The sequence below is a fragment of the Theropithecus gelada genome, chromosome 4 (assembly GCF_003255815.1).
Source record: "Theropithecus gelada isolate Dixy chromosome 4, Tgel_1.0, whole genome shotgun sequence".
NCBI classification, from domain to species: domain Eukaryota; kingdom Metazoa; phylum Chordata; class Mammalia; order Primates; family Cercopithecidae; genus Theropithecus; species Theropithecus gelada.
In genome coordinates this window covers 161,271,974-161,293,856 of record NC_037671.1, presented here as the reverse complement: position 1 = coordinate 161,293,856, position 21,883 = coordinate 161,271,974, and the positions used below count along the sequence as shown (strand labels likewise).

General features: G+C 42.7%; 2 protein-coding genes across 4 annotated transcripts in view; both read left to right on the top strand.

Annotated features, from left to right (window-relative positions):
* MAP3K5 (mitogen-activated protein kinase kinase kinase 5) overlaps window positions 1-3,082 on the top strand; it is a 242,832-nt gene extending 239,750 nt beyond the window's left edge. The window contains exons 29-30 of the mRNA XM_025383838.1: window positions 1,246-1,322; window positions 2,308-3,082. Of these exons, the coding sequence (XP_025239623.1) occupies window positions 1,246-1,322; window positions 2,308-2,368 (138 nt within the window). The 3' untranslated portion in view covers window positions 2,369-3,082. The remainder of the gene's footprint in view (window positions 1-1,245; window positions 1,323-2,307) is intronic.
* A 6,244-nt stretch (window positions 3,083-9,326) lies between these two features.
* Window positions 9,327-21,883, top strand: part of MAP7 (microtubule associated protein 7) — a 211,308-nt gene continuing 198,751 nt past the window's right edge. For all 3 annotated transcript variants that reach the window (XM_025382724.1, XM_025382723.1, XM_025382719.1), the window contains exon 1: window positions 9,327-9,804. In XM_025382724.1, coding sequence (XP_025238509.1) covers window positions 9,738-9,804 — 67 coding nt within the window. In that variant the 5' untranslated portion in view covers window positions 9,327-9,737. The remainder of the gene's footprint in view (window positions 9,805-21,883) is intronic.

Here is a 21,883-nt window from a genome sequence, read left to right as displayed (position 1 = left end):
CACAGGCATACATTAAAAGATTGTAATATTTGATAGAGGGGCCCTCTTAATAAAATATTGTTTTAATTTGTTTTATATTTAAATTTTTAAAATAAATAAGAATAAAGATATCTCTTCTTTTGACTTGATAATTTATTAACTAAGAGAATTTCGGGCCGCCTTGGAAATCTACATTTAACAAGTTACAGCTGAATAAATTTAAACAACTCCAGAATATACATTCCTCTAACTTAGGCTCAAATCCCAATTACAGAATAGTAATTGATAATCTACTAAATAATTGCCCTTTCTTATTTGATTTCAAAGCTTCAGGCCAGGTGCAGTGGCTCCCGCCTGTTATCCCAACACTTTGGGAAGCATAGGCAGATTGCTTGATGCCAGGTGTTGGAGATGAGGCTGGTCAATATAGTGAGACTTTGTCTCTCTCTCTATATATAAAAAAAATAAAATTTAAAAATGTAAAGGTGCAGTTCAAATTAAGATTCTGCTTTTATGGTGAATTATAGTCAAGTGCCTTTGCTTAACCATGAAAAAATAAGTTCAGAAATTAAGCATAGGCAATACCTTTCCAGGAACACTTTTTATCCACTTGAGAAAAAACAAAGCTACATAGCGTTGAACTTCTAAATACAAGATTTGTTTTTGAACAGCAGATGTGATTACAAGTGAGTCTCATCTGTTCATTAGAAGACCATTCAGAAGTTCTGTGTCACTTGTAATCTTTTTGCATTTGGAAGTTAATATGGTTGCATTTGTATTTTTTTTTTTGATATGGAGTCTCACTCTGTCGCCCAGGCTGGAGTACAGTTGTTCAATCTCAGCCCACTGCAACCTCTGCCTCCTGGGTTCAAGTGATTCTCCTGCCTCAGCCTCCCAAGTAGCTGGGATTACAGGCACATGCCACCACGCCCAGCTAATTTTTTGTATTTTTAGTAGAGATGGGGTTTCACCACTTTGGCCAGGCTGGTCTCGAACTCCTAACCTCAGATGATCCACCTGCCTCAGACTCCCAAAGTGCTGGGGTTACAGGCGTGAGACACTGCACCCGGCCCGGATGCATTTATTTGTATTTATTGAGTAATAGGGAGGCCTTTCCCCTAATAATCACAGAAGATTGTGTTTTTAGTAATTTCATTTTTAGATTTATTTTTAATTATAGTCAAGGTTTACATTATAAATAGAGTTTTGCTTTATTAAAGTTATATAAAACATCTTACTTTTGTGCATATTCTACTTTCTCTACAGTTTTTGGCTGAAGATTATACACTATTGGATGTTCTCTACTATGTTACACGTGATGACTTAAAATGCTTGAGACTAAGGTACCACTTTTCTTTCTGTTGTCACGATAGAAAGAGTACCGGGCTAATATAAGAAAGTCTGAGTACCTGCCCAGGCTGGGTCTCTAATTAGCTTTGCAGTTCTGGACAGAGCTCTCTAGTTCTTAGCTGCTCTGAGTAAACTGAGTTAGTTGGACCATTCTATTGTTGAGGGCTCTAATAACCAATATTTCTATATTAGTAAGTGAAAATCAATTGGAAGAATTTTTTTGAATAATATGCAGACTAAGTCCATGCAGATATTCTGAAGCTGCCTTAAACAAATGCTTTAACTGAGTTCATGATGGTGTTATACTCAATAAGTATTTGGAGGAGGTGCTGACTTGCCCTGCAAAAGCCTAGTATAATCTGATATAATTTATTATTAATTAAGGCCAAGCATATAACTTTTTTTTTTTTTTTTTCTCGAGACGGAGTCTTGCTCTGTCACCCAGGCTGCAATGCAGTGGCGTGATCTCGGCTCACTGCAAGCTCCGCTTCCCAAGTTCACGCCATTCTTCTGCCTCAGCCTCCCGAGTAGCTGGGACTACAGGTGCTCGCCACCATGCCCAGCTAATTTTTTTGTGTTTTCAGTAGAGACAGGGTTTCACCGCGTTAGCCAGGGTGGTCTCAATCTCCTGACCTCATGATCTGCCTGCCTCAGCCTCCCAAAGTGCTGGGATTACAGGTGTGAGCCACTGCACCCAGCCCAAGCAGAAAACTATTATACCCACCATTATAAAGACAAATTTCAAAAATGCTGAAAATCTGAAATGATGTTTTGGGACACAGCAGTTTGTGGGAGTGAAAAGAGAAGGAATGGAGGGAAGATGAGAAAATATATACAAAAAGAATACATAATAACTGATCAGACTTTGGGATCTTCTTCGGACCAGAGCAGATGAAAGCTAAGAAGTCACTTTTCTATTTCAAGGGCAGTGTTTCAAATGAAATGTTCTTTTCACCATGTTCTTGTGTCTTTCAACAGGGGAGGGATGCTGTGCACACTGTGGAAGGCCATCATTGACTTTCGAAACAAACAGACTTGACTGTTGCTCAATTTAATCTTCAATGGAAATTCTAAAAATTAATACAGATCTGACCTTCTTGGGGGTGGGAAAATCGAAGGGAGAGGAGAAAGGAGCTGCACTTTAAATCCAGTATTTGTTTACTCATGTTAAAAAAAAAAAAAAAACAGACAAAACACACTGAAATTTCCTAACTACATCTATTTCTATAATTTTTAAGGACTCTTCATAAGGACTCTTAAAATAATCCTGAACATTAGAACCCTAACGTTCAGGAAGATTTTAATCTAAGCATTTTTATGGAAATATTTTTAATGCAGCAGCTATTGCACTTCAGCCAAATGTTTATTTCACACAAAACGGATGTAACATTTCATGTGATTGTGCACCACTGGAACAAAACCAAAATGTGACCATAACTTTTTAGGCTTCTGTGTGTTTGTAATATGCTCTAATAATCTGAGTAGAAATGCATAATTTCAATTCCTGTATAAAGTTTATGTTTTTTTAAGTGTGCAGAATCTGAGAGCAATGGTTTTTACTTCTCTGTGTTGATTGTAATATTGACTATATTTTGTAACTTAAGTTTCTGACCTGTCGTACATTTGTTTGAGTCGTTTATGTACTACTGAACTGTACCAGTTGCACATGCTTGAACCGTAGTAATGTTAGCTTGTTCTAAAGCTATCCATTGTGTCATATTTACTCTAAAAATTAAAAAGACTCTCAACATACTGTTTTGATAACTTCTAAAGAATTCTTATTTTGTATTGACAAACTAGATAGTCTGCTGTGTTAAATTTCCAGTCGTTTCTCCAGCTATAACATTTAGTAAAATCTGTCTTCTATTCAAGCAGTCAGACAGCTGACATCCAGGTTGTTCCTCAGGGGAATGGAGGTTTAAGAAAGGGTAAGCCTGGGCAACAAAGTGAGACCCCATCTCTACAAAAACTCAAAAATTCAGCTAGGTGTGGTTGTGCACACCTGTGGTCCTAGCTACATGGGAGGCTGAGGCAGGAGGATCACTTGAGCCCGGGAGGTTGAGATTGCAGTGAGCCATGATTGTGCCATTTCACTCTAGCTTGGGTAACAGAGTAAGACCCTGTCTCAAAAAAAAAAAAAAAAAGGTGAGGAAAAAAAGAATAAAGGAAAGTATATTTTTCTGAAGGCCCCAAGTTATCTTGGATGACTATTGTGTATCTTAAGGCGTCTACAAAGACCATCTTAATGGAGAATACTACGTATTTATTTATTTATTTATTTATTGACAGAGTCTTGCTCTGTTGCTCCGGCTGGAGTGCAGTGGCACCATCTCAGCTTACTGCAACCTCCACCTCCCGGGTTCAAGTGATTCTTGTACGTCAGCCTCCTGAGTAGCTGGGATTATAGGCGTGTACCACCGCACCCAGCTAATTTGTATTTTTAGTAGCAATGAGGTTTTGCCATGTTTGGCAAGCTGGTCTCAAACTCCTGACCTCAAGTGATCCATCTACCTTGGCCTCCTAAAGTGCTGGGATTACAGGTGTGTGCTACTATGCCTGGCCAAGAATACTGTATTTTTCTATCTCCTCAATTTACTCATATTTGGAGAAATATTTTTATTTATTTTAAGCTGAATAGTATATTTTTATGAGCCTGCCCATATTGATCAGAGGAAGTCTGATGCTCCTAGATGGATAAATGAAATATATTTTCTTAAATACAGAGGAACCTGTTTATTAGGCAGGATAGAAATGACATAGAGCTGTTTATACATCATGATTTCACTCATCTATAACAGTCTTTGACAAAGCAGAAGATACCTTTATTTCGACGTGAAAATCAAGGTACAATATATTTTATATTGCATTAGAGTATTCAAAACATTCTCACTAATGTTTTCTGATTGATTGATTGAGACAGGGTCTCGCTCTGTTGCCTAGACTGGAATGCAGTGGTGCGATCATAGCTCACTGCAGCCTTGTCCCCTTAGGCTCAAGCAATCCTCTCATGTCAGCCTACAGAGTAGCTGGGACTACAGAGGCATACCACCACAACCAGCTAATTTTAAAATTTTTAGTAGAGGTGGGATCTCACTGTGTTATCCAGGCTGGTCTTGAACTCCTGGACTCAAGTGATCCTCCTGCCTTGGCCTCCCAAAGTGCTGGGATTATAGGTGTGAACCACTGCTTCTGGCCTCTTTTTTAACATCCTAATTTGGAGGACACAGTTGTCTCTGGTATCCTGTGTGGATATTCTGAAAGAAGTGAGGTATAAATTCAATGACACGTCATTTGGCTCATGCTGAAACACAGAGTAAGCTGTTTATTCAGCCACAGTTCATCTTCTCAATTCTAATGGTGAAGTGCTTCTTTTGACTGTATATAGGATCAAGGTACCCATCTTAAACCAAATCTTCAATGATACAGTCTTTCCTTGGCACCTTCCTCCCACCCTGTCTTTGTGAGCAGATGATCCTGTGTCCCTACATGGTTCATAACACATTCCCAGGCCAACATCATTAGCCATTTGTCAGAATTTTGGGTCTCAGGCACAAAAGAAGACAGTTACATTATGGAAGGCTCCATTATGGAAAGGTTTGCGTTTGAAACGCTTTTAGGATCAATTTAGGCCAGTGAATCTCAACTCAGCTTCACATTAAAATGACTTGGATGCTTTTTCAAAAATATGGATGCCACCACCTTGGGACAACTGAGTTTTTATTGTTGTTGTTATTTTTTCTTGAGACAAAATCTCTGTCACCCAGGCTAGAATGCAGTGACACTATCATAGCTCACCGCATCCTTCACCTCCTGGGCTCAATTAGTCCTCCCACCTCAGCATCCCAAGTAGCTGGGACTACAGGCGTGGGCCACCATGCCTGGCTAATTTTTTTTGCTTTTTTGTAGAGACATGGTTTCACTTGTTCAGCTCACTCTCGTCTCAAACTTTTAGGCTCAAGTGATCATCCTGCCTCGACCTCCCAAAATATTGGGATTACAGGCGTGAGCCACTGTGTCCAGCTGGAAAACTGTCTTTACTGGTCTGGGGTGGGGCCCAGATACCCTTTTTAAAAATTAGTTTTGCAGGTAATTTAACATGATCAAGCCTCACCTCCTTATTTCAGGTAACAGCTAGAGAGGGAAATGGTGAGCCCCTTTCTGTAGAGGGAATAGCAAGATGGTTAACATTCATCACTTGTTTAGTGTAGCAGGAGGCTGCACACACAGGCCTGAAGCAAAACTGTAACTCAACTTGTGACCTGGAACAAGTTAATTAGCTTCTCCAAGTCTCAGCTTTCTCATCTGTGAAATGGAGGAAATGGTGTACCTTCCACATAGGTCTATTATAAGATGTAAATAAGAAAATGGAGGCTAGGCACAGTGGCTCACGCCTGTAATCCCAGCACTTTGGGAGGCCGAGGTGGGTGAATCACTTGAGGCCAGGAGTTCAAGATCAGCCTGGCCTACATGGCGAAACCCCGTCTCTACTAAAATTACAAAAACTAGCCAGGTATGGTGGTGCACGCCTGTAATCCCATCTACTCGGGAGGCTGAGGTACGAGAATTGCTTGAACCCAGGAGGTGAAGGTTGCAGTGAGCCGAGATCATGCCATTGCAATCCAGCCTGGGCGACAGAGCAAGACTCTGTCTCAGAACACAAAAGAATGCAGGAGAGGTGCTCAGCACAATGTTTAGCATATAGTAAACACTGAGATATGCTTGCTATTGTCATCACTTATCCTTCATTCAAAAGTATTTATTAAATACTGGGTACTACCTATTGTGGTGCACCAACAAGATACGGTTCTTTCCCCTGAAGTTTCTTGTCAAGGAATCAAGACAAAGCAGAAACAACGGTAGTGCAGTCAGTGCTATACTCACATTTACTGTCAGAAGGGGTCAAGGAAAGCTTTCCAGAGGAGGGAAGGTGCAAAGCTGAGCCTGGAAAGATGATTTGAAACAGAACAGTTATGCAGGGGTGGTGGCAGTGTTACAAAAGAAACAAAACAGGAATTTGCTGGGAGAAGTAGATCTAATGTTTCCTTTTAACTGCATTTTGATCTCTTTCTCCTGTCATTGGATACTTGGTTTCATTCATCCCTAGGCCACCACATAAAAAAGTTGGGCATTGAGGAATTATTATTAACCCATTTGAATGTCCACTGTGTGTGAGGCACGGTAGCAACACAAAAGATATATACCATGCCTACCAAGTTCAGAATGCAGGCGGTGCACATGATGTCATCAAGAACATCCGCAACTTGTGAGCAAATAAAATAACTGATAGTTCTAGACTTTATGGACACCCTATAGAGAAGTAGAGGACAAAGTCCCTACTACCAAAAATGTGCATCAGATTGAGGAGGCAAATTTGCAATAACTCATGCCTAGTCTATTTTAACAGCTGGCCAAGTACCAAGCCCAGGAAGCCCTGGCCAGGTCCAAAGGACAGGCATGCTGGGAGCCAGGGCAGGAAGAACAGGCTTCATGGAGGAAGTAAACCTTAACCTGGGCCTCAGAGGGAAAGTATTATTAAATATGTCAGGATGAAGGAAGTCACTTTGGGCAGAGCGGCTTCAAGAACAAAGGCTAGAAAGCAGGGATTTGGAAGGTATTCTGGAGAATGAACAATTCCATCGGCTAGAAATATGAGTTACAGAGGTGAAAAGTGGAAATGGGTAGTAGAGAGCTCAGGGCCCAGTTAGGGGGTGGTGGTGGTGATGGTGAGGAGGCAGAGTTAATATTTAATTATATAGGAACGGGGAGTCTATTAAAGGTTTTTGAGCAAGGGAGGGGTCTGTGTAAACTGGTTATATATTGCAAAATTAATCTGGTTTGGAACATATTAAATTAATGGCAGGGTATCTTGATAGAATTGTGCAGGGACCATTCAGAATGTGTTAGTGGTTGTCAGGAGTGAGATTAAGGGTATATATTCAGGATTTGGGAGTCACCAGGATCCAGGATGGAAGTAATAGCAAATGAGGGCTGTGAGAGACAGTAAAGATAAAAAGGTTGTGGCTTACAATTTGGGGATAGTAAAAATACCGGGGGATTAGAAGGGAGGAAGAATCTGAGTCAACAAAGACGAAAGGACTGCTACAGAGGAATGAGAAAAACCAAGCCAATGGTAGACCAAGAGCAAGGTGATTAGAGGATCAAGTGCTGTAGAAACTCTAGGGGCAGAAAGTCTAGGGGAATGATGGATTTAAAAATAAGGATTTGATTTGTATACATAGGCATGAAAAACTTAATATATAGCTTTTTTTTTTTGAAAAATAATGGCACCAAAATCCACATTTATTTTTATTACCTTTGGTGAACAAAACATAAGACAATAGATTCTGGAGGGTGGGAAGTTAAAGGAAGATCTTTTCAGAATCAAAGAGTCTTAGCTGTGCTTATTGGGGTAGAGCCCCTGGGTGCAGAAACATTTAGGGATTGGGGAGAAAAAAGGGATGATGTTTGAAGGAGGCAGGAGGGGAGTGGATGGTGTCAGGAGGTTCAGCTTCTCCCCTGGAATGGGGAACCCTGAAGATTTGAAATGGATGTGGGAGCTCCAGACAGATGGTTTCCATGTTCCAAGTAAAGTACAAGTTGAAGTACATCGTGATGGTGTTTGACATTTAACAGATGTCATCCGTTCTCCACAGAGTCACTCAGCAGCCTACCCCATTGCAGACACCTCCTTAGGTTTGGAACACACAGTCTATACAGGATTTTGTATCCAGGATTTTGGTGTGTTCCTTATTTATTTTTGTTTAACTTGTGGCAGACAAATATAGGCTATCAAAAGAAAGGGACAATGAGTAAGCACACACCAAACTAAACAAAACAAAACAAACATCACAAGTCTTGACTCTTTTTTTTTTTTTTTTTCTTTTTTTGGTCAAAGAAACAACCCATTGGTTGATTTAAGTCGGTGGTAAATCAGAAGGTTGAAAATAAATCACCTTCCTTCTCCGGGGTTCTTCGGATAGTTCAACTCTCTAAATTCAGCTAAGAGAGTATTTCTCATGCTCAAAGAAAAGTGTCTCAAACTCTGATGTTTTCATGTAGTTAAAAAAAAAATCTTTGCTGAGGCCCAAGCTGAGGTCAAAAACTACCTCTAGCCACCTGGTGCTTTATTTGTATTTATTAGAAGTCTCTGATAAGACTGATTTGAATGTGATTTAGGAATATCACATTCTAAATGGTCAGTTTGCCTATTCCATTATAGAAATGGCACTACAGGAAAATTCATCATCACAGACCATAGAAGTGTTCTTTAGTTAAATCTCTACCTAGTCACCCAGAAAGCCAGTAAGTAAACCAAATAAAAATAGTTCGCTGGGCTCAGAGTGGCAAGTTTTGCACGCAAAGATAGTGAAAATTGTAACCCTAGCAAGAATCCAATACTGTTCTCAGACTCTCTTGGGTGTCCAGTGCTGCTGCAGTCCTTGGAAGGGTTTTAAACTGTTCAGAGCTTGCTGGTTATCTTCAGCCAAGCCAGAGTGTGGGAGTGCATTTTAGTGTAACCATGCGGAACTGGTCGCTCCTTGATTTTCTTCCGTATGTTTCCATTTGTGTAGGCTTTTTTCCCCCCTCAGTATTTTGTTGCTTATCCTTTAGGGCGAAATTGTTTTTTCCTCGGCCAATAATCTGTTTCTTTAAAAAAAAAAAATTCGTTACCTATTGCCTTTTTTTTTCTGGTTTTCCTAAGTAAGCCAGAAGTCACAAGGTCGTTTACTAATGGGAAACCAAGAAAAAGAAAAGACACCTCAGCCGGCACAACCTCTCTAACTTGTGTGCCCTGAGGCTCATCAGATGCGAAGACCTGGCGACAAGATAGGGTGGTCCGCAGTGGCTTCCTAAAGCGCAGATCCAGGCCGGCTCCCAGCGTGGAATCCGACCCATGTACTTCGTCTCTCTACGTGGCATCAGATGCGCTGCTGGCTGTCACCGTGAACTCCAGCCCTCGCGGAGCGGACAGTGACCTGGCTGCTTCAGAGTTTGGAGGGGAATAGCGTCTCCGTACCCTTGCCCCACCTGGGCTGCTCCTCGGACCGCCGCTCGTCCTAGACTCCAGGAGGCGCCACCAAGCCTCGCCAACCCCGCTCCATATCTCCGGGAGCCCTCAGCGGGTCTGCCGCGGCGACCGGAAGCTCCGGGCAGAGGTGCTGGTTCCGCCCGCCGCTCTTCCAGACGAGACTCGGCCGCGGCGGTCGGAGCGGCTGCCACGCCGCACCTGCCCGCGAGGGGGCGCGCTGGGCCCAGGCCGCAGCCGACTGCCGCGCTCTCTGCCCCCGCCCTCCGCCGTCCCCAGACTGCGCTCACCTGTCTGGGCCGCTGGCCCAGGAGGCGGGGGCCGGCGGGAGCCAAGCCGAGGAAAGGGCGGAGCGGCTCTCCGGGCGCGTCATCGGAGCACCATGGCGGAGCTAGGAGCTGGTGGCGACGGCCACAGGGGCGGCGACGGCGCAGTACGGAGCGAAACAGGTGACCGCGCAGCGGGGATAGTGGGGGTCCCGTGCGCGCGGGCAGGGGACGGCGAGCGGGGCCAGCGGGCTGGCACCGAAATCACCCGGCGCCGGTAGCCCCCTCCCCGCCCGCGCGGCCGCGGCCCGGAACAACCGGCCCTGCGCGCCGCGCACCCGGGCTCCGAGCGCGCGTTCCCCCCGCCCTTCGCCGCTGCGCCTCGGCCGTCCGGCTCTCCCCGGCCGGGGTTCCGGCCGTCCTCGGGCGCTCCACCGCGACTTTCCCGCAACAGGTGGAGGCGAGCCGGGGTTCGCGGGCGTGGTGGGGAAATGGAGAGACCCCGGCCGCTGCCCTCCCCGCCGTGGGCTCTGGTCTAATTCAGTCGAATGGGAAATCGTATCCCGCAGATCAAACCAGCGGCCAGAGAGTCGTCGGCCAGGTGCGATTGGCAGGACGAGCAGTTTCTGGGCACCTCCTCCCGCCTTGCCTGGTCGCCCCGGGTGCCGGGGGCTCCTCGGCGGGGTCAGTGTGGGGCAGGACCGCGGGGTGAGCGGCCCGCCCCCCAACCCGGTGCCCGCAGTGGCGACGACCCTCGTCCGAGGGGACCGAGCTCGGGAGGGCCGGGGCCCAGTGCAGCATGGTGGGGGGTTGCGAGTGCGGGCTTGACGAGATCAGACATTCGTTGACTTGTCAGAGTTCTTAGAGAGTTTTTTGTTTTCAGTCTGTTCAGGAGACCAAAGGAGGATTGTTGGCTCTGCAGCCCGGGATTTGGTGGTGAGGCCTCTGTGTTGAGGATACCCTTCCCCCACAACCTCCAGGGGCACACTTGGGGACAGGGGATCACGTCCCCAAGACCAGCAGCAAGGCTTCCCACCCCCGCCCATCTCTCCATAGTATGAAGCCGATTTTTCTCCCTCGTGGTTTTTTTTCTCCAGAGGCTATCTTGCAAATCCGTCCCTCCCCACTGGTTCCCTCTTATATTCCTGGCCAGTAAGCTGTTTCTGTATCTTCCTACACTTGGGGATGGGGACGGTGAGGCAGTTTCTTACTTTAAAAAGAAATTCAATTCTTAGGCTCTCCAATTGCAAGCTGTTTTCCACTTCCGTACACTCACAATCGGAAGCAATTGTTTCCTAAATGTAAGAATCACTGTCTCCCCACCGTCGAGGATGCTTATTTTAACGTGAAAGGTCCAGAGAGCTCTGAAACAGTATTTGCAAATTATGTATCTGCTATTGCTAGGAAGAGGTTGGGTACCCAACGTCTTATGATTTAATCCCTTCAGCCAAGATACATGAGGTTAAGACTGACAAAGTACCTTGAACTTGTTTATTTTTAAGTCATGCTCCTTCCTGTAGGGAGTTTGTCTTAATGTGTTTGCAAGATTGGTAGATCGTTATTTTGGCTTGGGGTGGAGAAGAGATGCCTTTGTAATTGCTTTCGGGAATTTGATGAGCTAGACGCTGGGACGGGGCTTCCCCAAGTGAGGGCCCCGGGAGAGCAGCGTCCTCTTTTGTAAATATACGGCATGATTTGGTGCCTAACCCTGACCCAGTAACTGCGTGTGAAACAACATTGTTCTAGCAAGCTAAGTGTCAATTTGTGCTCAAAAATACTTTCTAGAATCTGCACATGAACAACGTGTTCAGACGTAAGTGAACTAACTACAAACTGTAGCATATTCAGTGCCTGAACATGTTAAGGAATAGGCCGTGCTTCCAACAATTAATATACAAATCAACCATGTGCCTGTCAGTGTAATATTTTCTTTTATTAAAAAGGGAATTAAATTGGTTGTTATCTCCTTCATAGAAAACATTTCTTCCACACTTTTGCCTAAGAACTTAAATTTCCAAAGGACACATTTTATATATGGTCTTGAATAATTATACTTTATAATTTCACTGAAAACTTAATTCTGGCCTCACATCTCTTTCCTATTTTTCTACCCCAAGATTACTATTAATGTTTTTAGTGTTCAGAAGCATTTGTGTCAGCAGGTGCCAAAGAAAGAAGGAAGGTGTAAATGTATTTTTTTTGACTCTAGGTGATAGTTATTGTGAGAGAACAAGTGGGATTGTTTGAATTTCAACAACTTAAGTTATTCCATGTATTTAAAACACATGACCTATGTCTGAATATGAGACTTTAATTTAGCACTTTATTCTGGTGAACATATTTCACATTATACACATCCAAATACTGCAAGTCTCATTTTTTTAAACGATCAGAAGCATGTATGGAAATGGGGGGTGGGTGGGTGGCGGTGGACAGCGAAACCTGTATTACCATCAAGAGTTGAAAATTGCCACCTTAAATGGCAACATTTCTTGAGGTATTAATTTTAATTTTTTTAGATCTCATTATTATGAGGTAGAGTCCACTCTTTTTTTTTCTTTTCTTTGAGACAGAGTCTCGCTTTGTCGCCCAGGCTGGAGTGCAGTGGCGCGATTTCGGCTCACTGCAAGCTCCGCTTCCCAGGTTCACGCCATTCTCCTGCCTCATCCTCCCGAGTAGCGGGGACTACAGGCGCCCGCCACCACGCTCGGCTAATTTTTTTGTATTTTTTTTAGTGGAGACGGGTTTTCACCGTGTTAGCCAGGATGGTCTGGATCTCCTGACCTCATGATCTGCCCGTCTGGGCCTCCCAAAGTGCAGGGATTACAGGCGTGAGCCACCGCGCCTGGCGAGTCCACTCTTAAATAGCTCTTAGTTTTTGTGTCTCTGTACAAAGACTGGTGTAATTTTAGGGCACTTTAGGTTAGAATATCAGGTTATTATAAAAATGATACCTGTAATGTGTTCAGAATTATGTGTGTGTTTGTGTGTGTGTGTGTGTGTATCAAAGATGAATTGACAGTGGTGGCATGCAGCCTATGAAATGAGACCGTTCTTAAGCGTATCAAAAGCTATTATATAAATCCAACATTTAAAAACTGTATTTCTGTGGGTATATATTTATCTTCTTCTCAAAGTTAGTCAAATCACATTCCTTGCGGTGAAAACGTTTATTTTTTTTAAGGATGAAAAGTTCTTCCAATAAATTTTTCTTGCCAACAGCCGAAGTTAAGCAAGAGCTGGGGAAAAAAAAAAATTGCCTTGGAAACAAGTTTAAGACATCACCACTAGAGGATGTCAAGTCCTTTTTCAGGCTTTTTTGAGTAGTCGACCTACCTCGTGTGATATTCACAAAACTGCCTCAATCCAAGCTTTGTGTATTTAATTTTATGTTCATGTTCAAGAGCTGTGGAAAGCGAGTGTACCGCACTAATTTCCTAGTCTGATAGCCTGTTTTAGAAACCTCCTGAACTAAAAGCAAATTTAAAGCTGCTTTTGATTAATTCAGGAAACTCTGGTGCACAAAGGAATAAGTTAATACCAATAACCTGTCAATTCTGTTGATATTTTGGGAAGTGGGTCATGACTTAGAATCTGGAACTGGGCTTTTTGTCCACTTTAGCAACATGTGTGATGAACATGGCCTCTTTTGTGACCATCCTTTCATGAACTTTTCCATATGAAAAAGTGACCCTGTAGGTGTCACTTAACTCTAAAGGTCTACATTAAATATCTACAAATAGGGGCTCAGATGACAATTTGGTATTAAGCTTGTCCCGTTTGAAAGAGATGCTTCATTTGCGTAGCTAGATAGCTTTTCTCCCATCCTATATGGCTGTTACCTTTACATCTTGCTAAGTAGGGGGAAACATTATTAGACTAGGCAGTTGTGCTCAGGAGCATGCATTTATGTGATATTGATAGGCGTGTGTGAAATATTTTTACACAGTTTATTTACACTGGCATTTTCTCTAAAAAAAAATTCTAACATCTTTGCTTCCCAATGCATGAGAAATAATCATTTGGAAGAATTGTTTTTAAAGACTCAGGCCTCGTATTGATGTAAGAATTGAAAATATTGAGGCTTAGAATAAGAAATGTGTGCCTTCTGTATATTCAGCATTATGGTGGTTAGAAGGCTGTTGAACAAATGATCCTTGAATTTAGTAAGGAAGACAAAATTCACCCACGAACAGTTGCAGATTATGAGAGTTCAGTGAAGGAGAAATCACTTCCGGCTATGGTCAGCAGGAAGAACATACCGGATACAGCACTGAAGTTAAATTTTAAAAAGTGGTAGAACTGGAGATCTTTATGTTAAGTGAAATAAGCCAGGCACAGAAAGACAAACATCGTATCTTCTCACTCATTTGTCGGGTCTAAAAATCAAAACAATTGAACTCATGGACATAGAGAGTAAAAGAATGGTTACCAGAGACTGAGAAGGGTAGAGGGGGTAGGGAGTGAGAGGTGGCAGGAAGGTGGGCATGGTTAATGGGTTGTTTTGTTTTGTTTTTTAAAAAAGGCCAGAAGCAGTTGCTCACGCCTATAATCCCAGCACTTTGGGAGGCTGAGGCAGGCGGATCACATGAGGCCAGGAGTTTGAGACCAGCCTGGGCAACGTGGTAAAACCCCACCTCTACTAAAAATAAAAAAATTAGCCTGTGGTGGCGCACGCCTATAGTTCCAGCTCTTTGGGAGGCTGAGGCAGAAGAATCACTTGAACCCGGGAGGTGGAGGTTGCAGTGAGCCGAGATTGCACCACTGTACTCCAGCCTGGGCGACAGAGCGAGACCGCGTCTCAAAAAAACAAAAAGAAGGAGTAAGACCTACAATTTGATAGCACAGCAGGGTGATTATAGTCAGTGACTTAATTGTACTTTTAAAAATAACTAGGAGTGTAACTGGATTGTTTGTAACACAAAGGATAAATGCTTGAGGGGATGGATACCCCATTCTCCATGATGTAATTATTTCACATTGCATGCCTGTATCAAAACATTTCATGTACCACATAAATATACCTACTATTTACTCACAAAAATAAAATAAAATTTAAAAAATTTGTTTTAAAAAAGAAAAAAATAAACTTTTAAAAGTGGGTAAGTGGGATATAAAATTGGATGGAGGAAAGGGAGAAAAACAAAGGTGCAGATGTGAAAAAGAGCAAAGTTTTGGTCATATTGACACGTGTAAAGCTCAAAGAAAGTCCTAGATCAGTTAGGAATGACTGTTCACTGAAGCCAAATTGTGGAAGGGCTGAAGGCCAAACTGAGAGGTTAGTACATTTTTCTGGGGTGGGGTAGTGGGGGGAAGTGAGGATTCTTGAGAATAAAGAATATTGATTAAAGAAGGCATAGTCAGGTAGTTCTGTACCCATGAGTCTTGAAATCTTGATTGCAAGTTCTAACAAGAGCTCAGCTGTGCCTTTAGCTGATGAAAGCAAAATTCCTGCCTCTGGGAAAGTCATTCTCTTCCATTGATTTTTTTTTTTTTTTTTTCTTTTACTGCTTTAGGAAGGGTGCGTCTGCAGGGATGAGAATGCATGAGAAACATCTGCCTAACCAGATTAGCCAAATCTCTGGAGATCAATGAAGGGCTAGGTCTACTCAGCCGGTCCTCATTTCAAAGTAGCAATGTAGACTTGAGGATGGACTGAAGAAGAGTTCAGTGACATACACACCAACTTTGAGATTCCAGCAGAAATCCAGGCAGTCGTTAGCATGGCAATAGGAAGAGACGATTAAGGTTCTGCAGGGGCATGTGTCAAAGGATTGCATGTAAAAAGGTGACATATGAGACTTCCAAGTTTGAGTTTGGTTTATTGACTTATTGGAAAATATGAGGAGGACCTGTTTTGTTTTTTATCCGAAAGAGGTGGGGGAGGGGGGCAGGTCTTGCTATGTTGCCCAGGCTGGACTTGAACTCCTGAGCTCAAGTGATCTTCCTGGCTCAACTGCCCAAGTAGCTGAGACTACAGGCATGTGCCACTGTGTCCAGCAGAATCAGGTTTTGGTGGGAGAAACAGGAAGAAAAACCCTCTGCTTTAGATATGAAAATGTGTGGTATAAGAGAGATCTGTAAGTGGAAATGTTCAAAAAGCAACTGGAAGTATAGGACTAAAAGAGAAAAATAGAGGTCAGCACTCTGGGATTCACTCCATAAAGGAATAATGACTGAAGGTTTGGGAGTGAGGAGAACTCAGAAAAACCACAGAAGGGTGAGATGACGTGTAAAGCGTGGGAGGAGGAAGAACCAGCAAAGCAGACAGATGGAAAAGCACAGCTGAGCAATGTCACACCTGCTGAGAAGGATGGAGAGGTAAGGGATTCAAAGACTGATGAAGACATTTTATAAAAAGCTGTGCATTTGGTTACAAGTAGTCACTGACCAACCCCAGAAGAGGAATTTCAGTTGTTGGTGCAAGAGTTGGGGCTACATCAGATTATAAGTGATTATTAGATAAACAGTTTGGGAAGGAAAGGTAGCCAATTTAATAGACCCTCCCATAAAGCTTGCTGGTGAAAGGAAAAATTACAAATCCTTGAATAGGCAGAGGGATTTTTAAAAATTTATTTAAAAATTTGCATACAGTCCAGGTGCGGTGGCTTACACCTGTAATCCCAGCACTTTGGGAGGCTGAGGCAGGTAGATCACTTGAGCTCAGGAGTTTAAGACCAGCCTGGGCAACATGGCAAAGCCCTGTCTCTACTGAAAATACAAAAATTGGCCAGGTGTGGTGGCATACGCCTGTAATCCGAACTACTCAGGAGGCTGAGGCAGGAGAATTGCTTGAACCCGGGAGGCGAGGTTACAGTGAGCTGAGATAGTAGCACCACATTCCAGCCTGGGCGACAGAGCAAGACTCCGTCTCAGTAAATAAATAATAAATAAAAAATTTGTGTACAAAAATTACTCATTTTCTTCTCGTTTTTTAGTTCTTGTTGAATGTATAGAGTAATGTAAGCACCACTGTTAACATGATCCCGAAGAGTCCTCTGCCTCCAACCCAAATTCCCTAATGCTGCACCTTTGTAGTGAGACTCTCTTCCTACACCTAACCCCTGGTAACCACTGATCTGTTTACCATCTTCCTAGTTTTGCCTTTTCCAGAATGTCATAAAAGTGGAATCATACATTGTGTAACCTTTTTTTTTTTTTTTTTTTTTTTTTTTTTTTTTGAGACAGAGTTTTACTATTGTTACCCAGGCTGGAGTGCAATGGCACGATCTCAGCTCACAGGAACCTCCTCTGCCTCCTGGGTTCAAGCGATTCTCCTGCCTCAGCCTCCCAAATAGCTGGGATTACAGGCATGCGCCACCACACCCGGCTAATTTTGTATTTTTGGTAGAGAAGGGGTTTCTATGAAACCCCGTCAGGCTGGTCTTGAACTCTCGACCAAAGGTGATCCACCAGCCTCGGTATCCCGAAGTGCTGGAATTAGAGGCATGAGCCACCGTACCCGGCCCCACATTGCGTAACCTTGTGAGTCTGAATTTTTCACCTGGCATCATGTTTTTGAGATTCAGGCACACTGTTGTGCATATTAGTAGTCCCTTCCTTTTTCTTGATGAAGTAGTTTGCCATTGTATGGATGTATCATAGATGGTTTGTTGAAGAACATTTGAGTTGTTCCCAGGTTTTGGCAATTATGAATAATGCTGCTGCTGTAAACACTTACCTACAGGTTTTTGTGTGAGCGTAGTTTTCATTTATCCTCAGTAAATACCTAGGAGTGGGATTACTGATTCATGTAACTGTACGTTTAACTTTATAAGAAATGGCCAAACTTTTCCAGAGCGTCTCAACGGTTTTACATTCTTACAATCAGCGCAGTTCTGGTTGCCCCGCATCCTCACTCATACTTAGCATTGTTAGTTTTGTTTGTTTTTAAAACTTTAGCCATTCCACCAAGTTCTTTGAGTAAAGCAATGTAATCACCTCAAAGTAAAATAGTGCCTTTTTAATGCTAACCCATGCTCACATGAATTAAGAAAGCCTGGAGGTAGTGTTGATCCCAGAGCCCAGGTATAATATGGAGTTTGTATTTGGCTCTCATATCTTTATTCTCCCTCATTCTTTTTTCCCCATAGTATTTCTTTTATTTATTTATTTTTTTTTAATTTTAACACACCATTGCTGGCTTGAAGATCCATAGTATCTCTTATTTCCTGTGGAGTATACATTCTGAAGTTGATTATGGACGGAAGTGCCATTATATAGCACAGTCCCTGCCAATTCAAGTTCTCTCTTCCTCCTTAATAGTCTGTCTTCTAATCCCTTGAGATATGGCTTTCTACAACTTGGAAATAACTTGTTTTGTTGTTAGAAAGCTAGACATGTTGGTCATATACCTTGTTTATTACCCTGATTAATTCCTTATTGGCACATTTTGTATTGTCAAACTGAATACTTACCAGTTCTCAGATACAGTGCTTTGTAAAGCCTTGATAGTCTATCGTTGGACGTTTCATCACTTCCTCATGGTCTAAGTTTCCATAGGCTAAATGTTAATGGTATTTAGGCTTATTCTTTTTTTATAAAATTCAGTTTTAGTGTTTGTCTAGTTTTCTAGCAGTGATACTGTCTACCTCTTTACTATCTTAGCTCTTGTAAAACTCTGAGTTATGGTTGACATATTTAAATGGCGTTTGGATTTTCTCTTCAGTAATTATTTTCCTTAGTATCTTTTTAATTTGAGAAATAGCCTGTTGAAAAAGATCTATAAGATTTTCTTATTAGGAACCACTGTGAAATTTTTTTTGTAAATATATTTTTTGAGACAGAGTCTCACTCTGTTGCCCAGGCTGGAGTGCAGTGGCACGATCTTGGCTCACAGCAATCTGCGCCTCCCAGGTTCAAATGATTCTCTTGCCTCAGCCTCCCGACTAGGTGGAACTACATGCGCCCACCACCATGCCTGGTTAATTTTTAGATTTTTAGTAGAGGCAGCGTTTTGCCATGTTGGCCAGGCTGGTCTCGAACTCCTGAACTCAAGTGATCTGCCCAACTCAGCCTCCTAAAGTGCTGGAATTACAGGTGTGAGCCACCACTCCCGGCCCCACTTTGAATTTTGATTTGAAGAGTAATATGTAGTATTTGACAGTAAGAATAACTGCATTCAGTTATTCTTCATCCTTGATGCTCCTTTAGGAATAGTTGTGGAAAAAAGAATCATGAGAAAGTGCCAAGGAGGATTGACACACCTGACCAGATGGTACAGATGAGCACAGGGTGTAAAACAATGCAGGGAGGAGGCTGGGAGCAGTGCACTTGGCATATGTGAGCTGCACCTCATAGGCACTGTTAATAAATGATATATCTTTAAGTTTAGCATATTGAGATTTGGGGTATCTTAAAATTTCTCCTTCTGTAACTTTTAAAATTAAATCCTACGAAAGCTTTCTTTTTGGAGTTGGCTTTCTGGTAAAGAGAAATGTCCTTCACTATGGCATAACCTCTGAGTATAAAACTTATTTCTCCAACACTGTTGAATGTAGAAAAGAAGTTCTCTAGGATCAGTTTAACTGTCAAGATGAAATTCTAGAAAGGAGCCCTTCGTTTAGCACCTCCACCCCTCATCATGAAGCTTGCTTGGTTGCAATAATGTGCATAATAATTGACTGTAAGATGTGTTCCTGTAGCAAAACTTTTGGCTGCTTCTCAAGATTCAAATCTGGGCTTCTGGTTCTCAGAAGCTCCTGACCCAAGTCTTTGGGGTGGCAGGCACACCGGCCAGGACCTGGTTACTTACTTCTTGCATTCCAGCTGGATTGGTTTCTATTCATGCTCCAAATTAGTCCAGTGACAGCCTTCACCACAGGCCTGGTGGATTCATTTAAATATGGGTCACTCCTTGACCCTAAGGTTATGTTGTTGAAATGATCATTGGGCCCATGTGCTGCAGTATCACTGATTCACATCATTGGCTCTCAATCTTGGCAGTGATTTAAAATCACCTGGGGACCATTTAAATATCAGGATGCCCAGGTGGCATCCAAGGTAATTATCTGAGGATCTTGCAGGATGGGAGTCAGGTGGCAGTGTTTTTAAAACTCCCCGGATGGTCTGGTGTGCAATCAGTGCTGAGAACTACTGATTCAGAGCCATTTCCTATTGTATTCCTTCCATTTGACCGTTGTGGTGGGTGCTGTCAAGTGTGCGCACCTTGCTTATGGAAACCACATGGAAAATCATAATGGCAATTGCCCTAAATCTAGTGAGTTTACTCAAGTTATCTCTTATTTTTGCCCCAGGACTTTTTTTGAAGGAAATACAGATGTGAATACAGGTGTGAGTACAATTGAATAGCTAAGTATGCACACATATACTCAGTGTCCACATGTATGCACATTTCTCTATGAATATGTGCAGTGAGACAAAAAACCATTCAACTTTCTTTTTTTCGACTTTGCTTAGCTCTCACACTGCCTTCCTCTCCATCCTGCCCCTTAAAACCAGGAAAGGTTAAATTGGGGTAGATATTTAAGTCTTTCGTAGAAAATTATACATTTTTCCTGGAGATCTTTCTAGTGACTCCTGACCTCTCATCACCAGGTCCCTGGTTCTGGAGGCTGGGGCTTGTTTCTTCTGTCTATAAATAGTTGACCCAAGTACGACCTTCTCCCTTCCGTGTGACCAGATGCTAATACCCTTCAGGCTAATCTTTCTTTCTTTCACCTCTCTTCTTTCTCACCGCATGCTGCTGTGCCCAAGGCCCAGCTGGTAACCTCCGCAGTTTTTACTATGCATTTTTTTTCTTAGCAGGATTATTCAACTTGTGCTTTGATTATCACCTAAAATTATCATCTCTGGCTCTACACACTGAAATGTGTACAGACACTTCTGGTTTTTGTTTTTGAGACAGGGCCTTGCTCTGTCGCCCAAGTTGGAATGCAGTGGTGCAGTCATGACTCACTACATCCTTGACCTCCTGGGCTCAAGCAATTCTCCTACATCAGCCTGCCAAGTACCTGAGACTATGGGTGCATGCCACCATGCCTGGCTAATTTTATTTTTTGTAGAGATGAGTTTTCTCTATGTTGCCCAGGCAGGTTTCAAACTCCTGGACACAAGCAATCCTCCTGCCTCAGCCTCTAAAAGTACTGAAATTATAGGCATGAGCCACCACAGCCAGCTTACAGGCACTTCTGAGTTGCGTTCATGCCTGCTCCTGAGGTTTTGTTCCATCTTGTGTGATTTGAAGCTTGTTCTGGGAGGGCTTACCTTTGGCAGTATGATTTCTTTTCATTTTCTCCTCTTTGCAGCTAGTGTGTTTCTAACTGTGAAGTCCAAGGCCAAAATGAAAAGGTCAGTAGGGGATGTTGGATGACTGATCCCTAAAAAAGAGTATCTTTGATTTCTCTTTAAGATTATTCGGAAACTGAGCATGTGTGAGGCTGTGAGGTTTGAAGCTCAAAACTAACACTAATTATTTAGGGGTAATTGTAACCTACTATTTTGTGCAAGGTCTCTGGAGTCTGGCTGCCTGGGTTCCAATCTCAGCTCCACCACTTGGTACCTGTGGGATCTTGGGCCTGTCATGTAAGCATTCTCTTCCTCAGTGTCTTCCTTTTTAAAATGGGATATTGGTAATACCGTCACAGTGCTTAAATGAGTTAATACTGAAGTTCTTAGAGCAGTGCTTGACACAGCATAAGCACCAAGTGTTTGTTATAGTTCTTGTCATGATTACTGAAGATTAGTATTGCATTACTGTGAAACGATGGGCATACCCTGGCATGCTAAGTTTCTTCCTTAAGCCCTTTTTTATTTATCACAGTAGGCTCTCCATAATGAAGGCATCAGAATGTAATGATGATTCAGACCTCATTGTAGCTGTGTGATCACATTGTCATAGGCTTGGCGCTGGGATCAAAGGCATCATTAAAGCACTTTGGATGATAGTTTTTACCTGTCAAATGTTCCAGGAGGTTACTGTACACTGGCCTGTGAGACCCTTAGATTGTTATGTGATCATGCTAAACACCCGTAAAAGCCCTTCCTGGTTTTTTTTTTTTTTTTTTTTTGAGACGGAGTTTCACTCTTGTTGCCCAGGCTGGAGTGCAATGGTGCGATCTTGGCTCACTGCAACCTCCGCCTTCCAGGTTCAAGTGATTATCCTGCCTCAGCCTCCTGAGTAGATGGAATTACAGGCATCCGCCACCATGCCCAGCTAATTTTTGTATGTTTAGTAGAGGCGGAGTTTCACTATGTTGCTCAAGTTGGTCCTGAATTCTTGACCTCAGGTGATCCACCCACC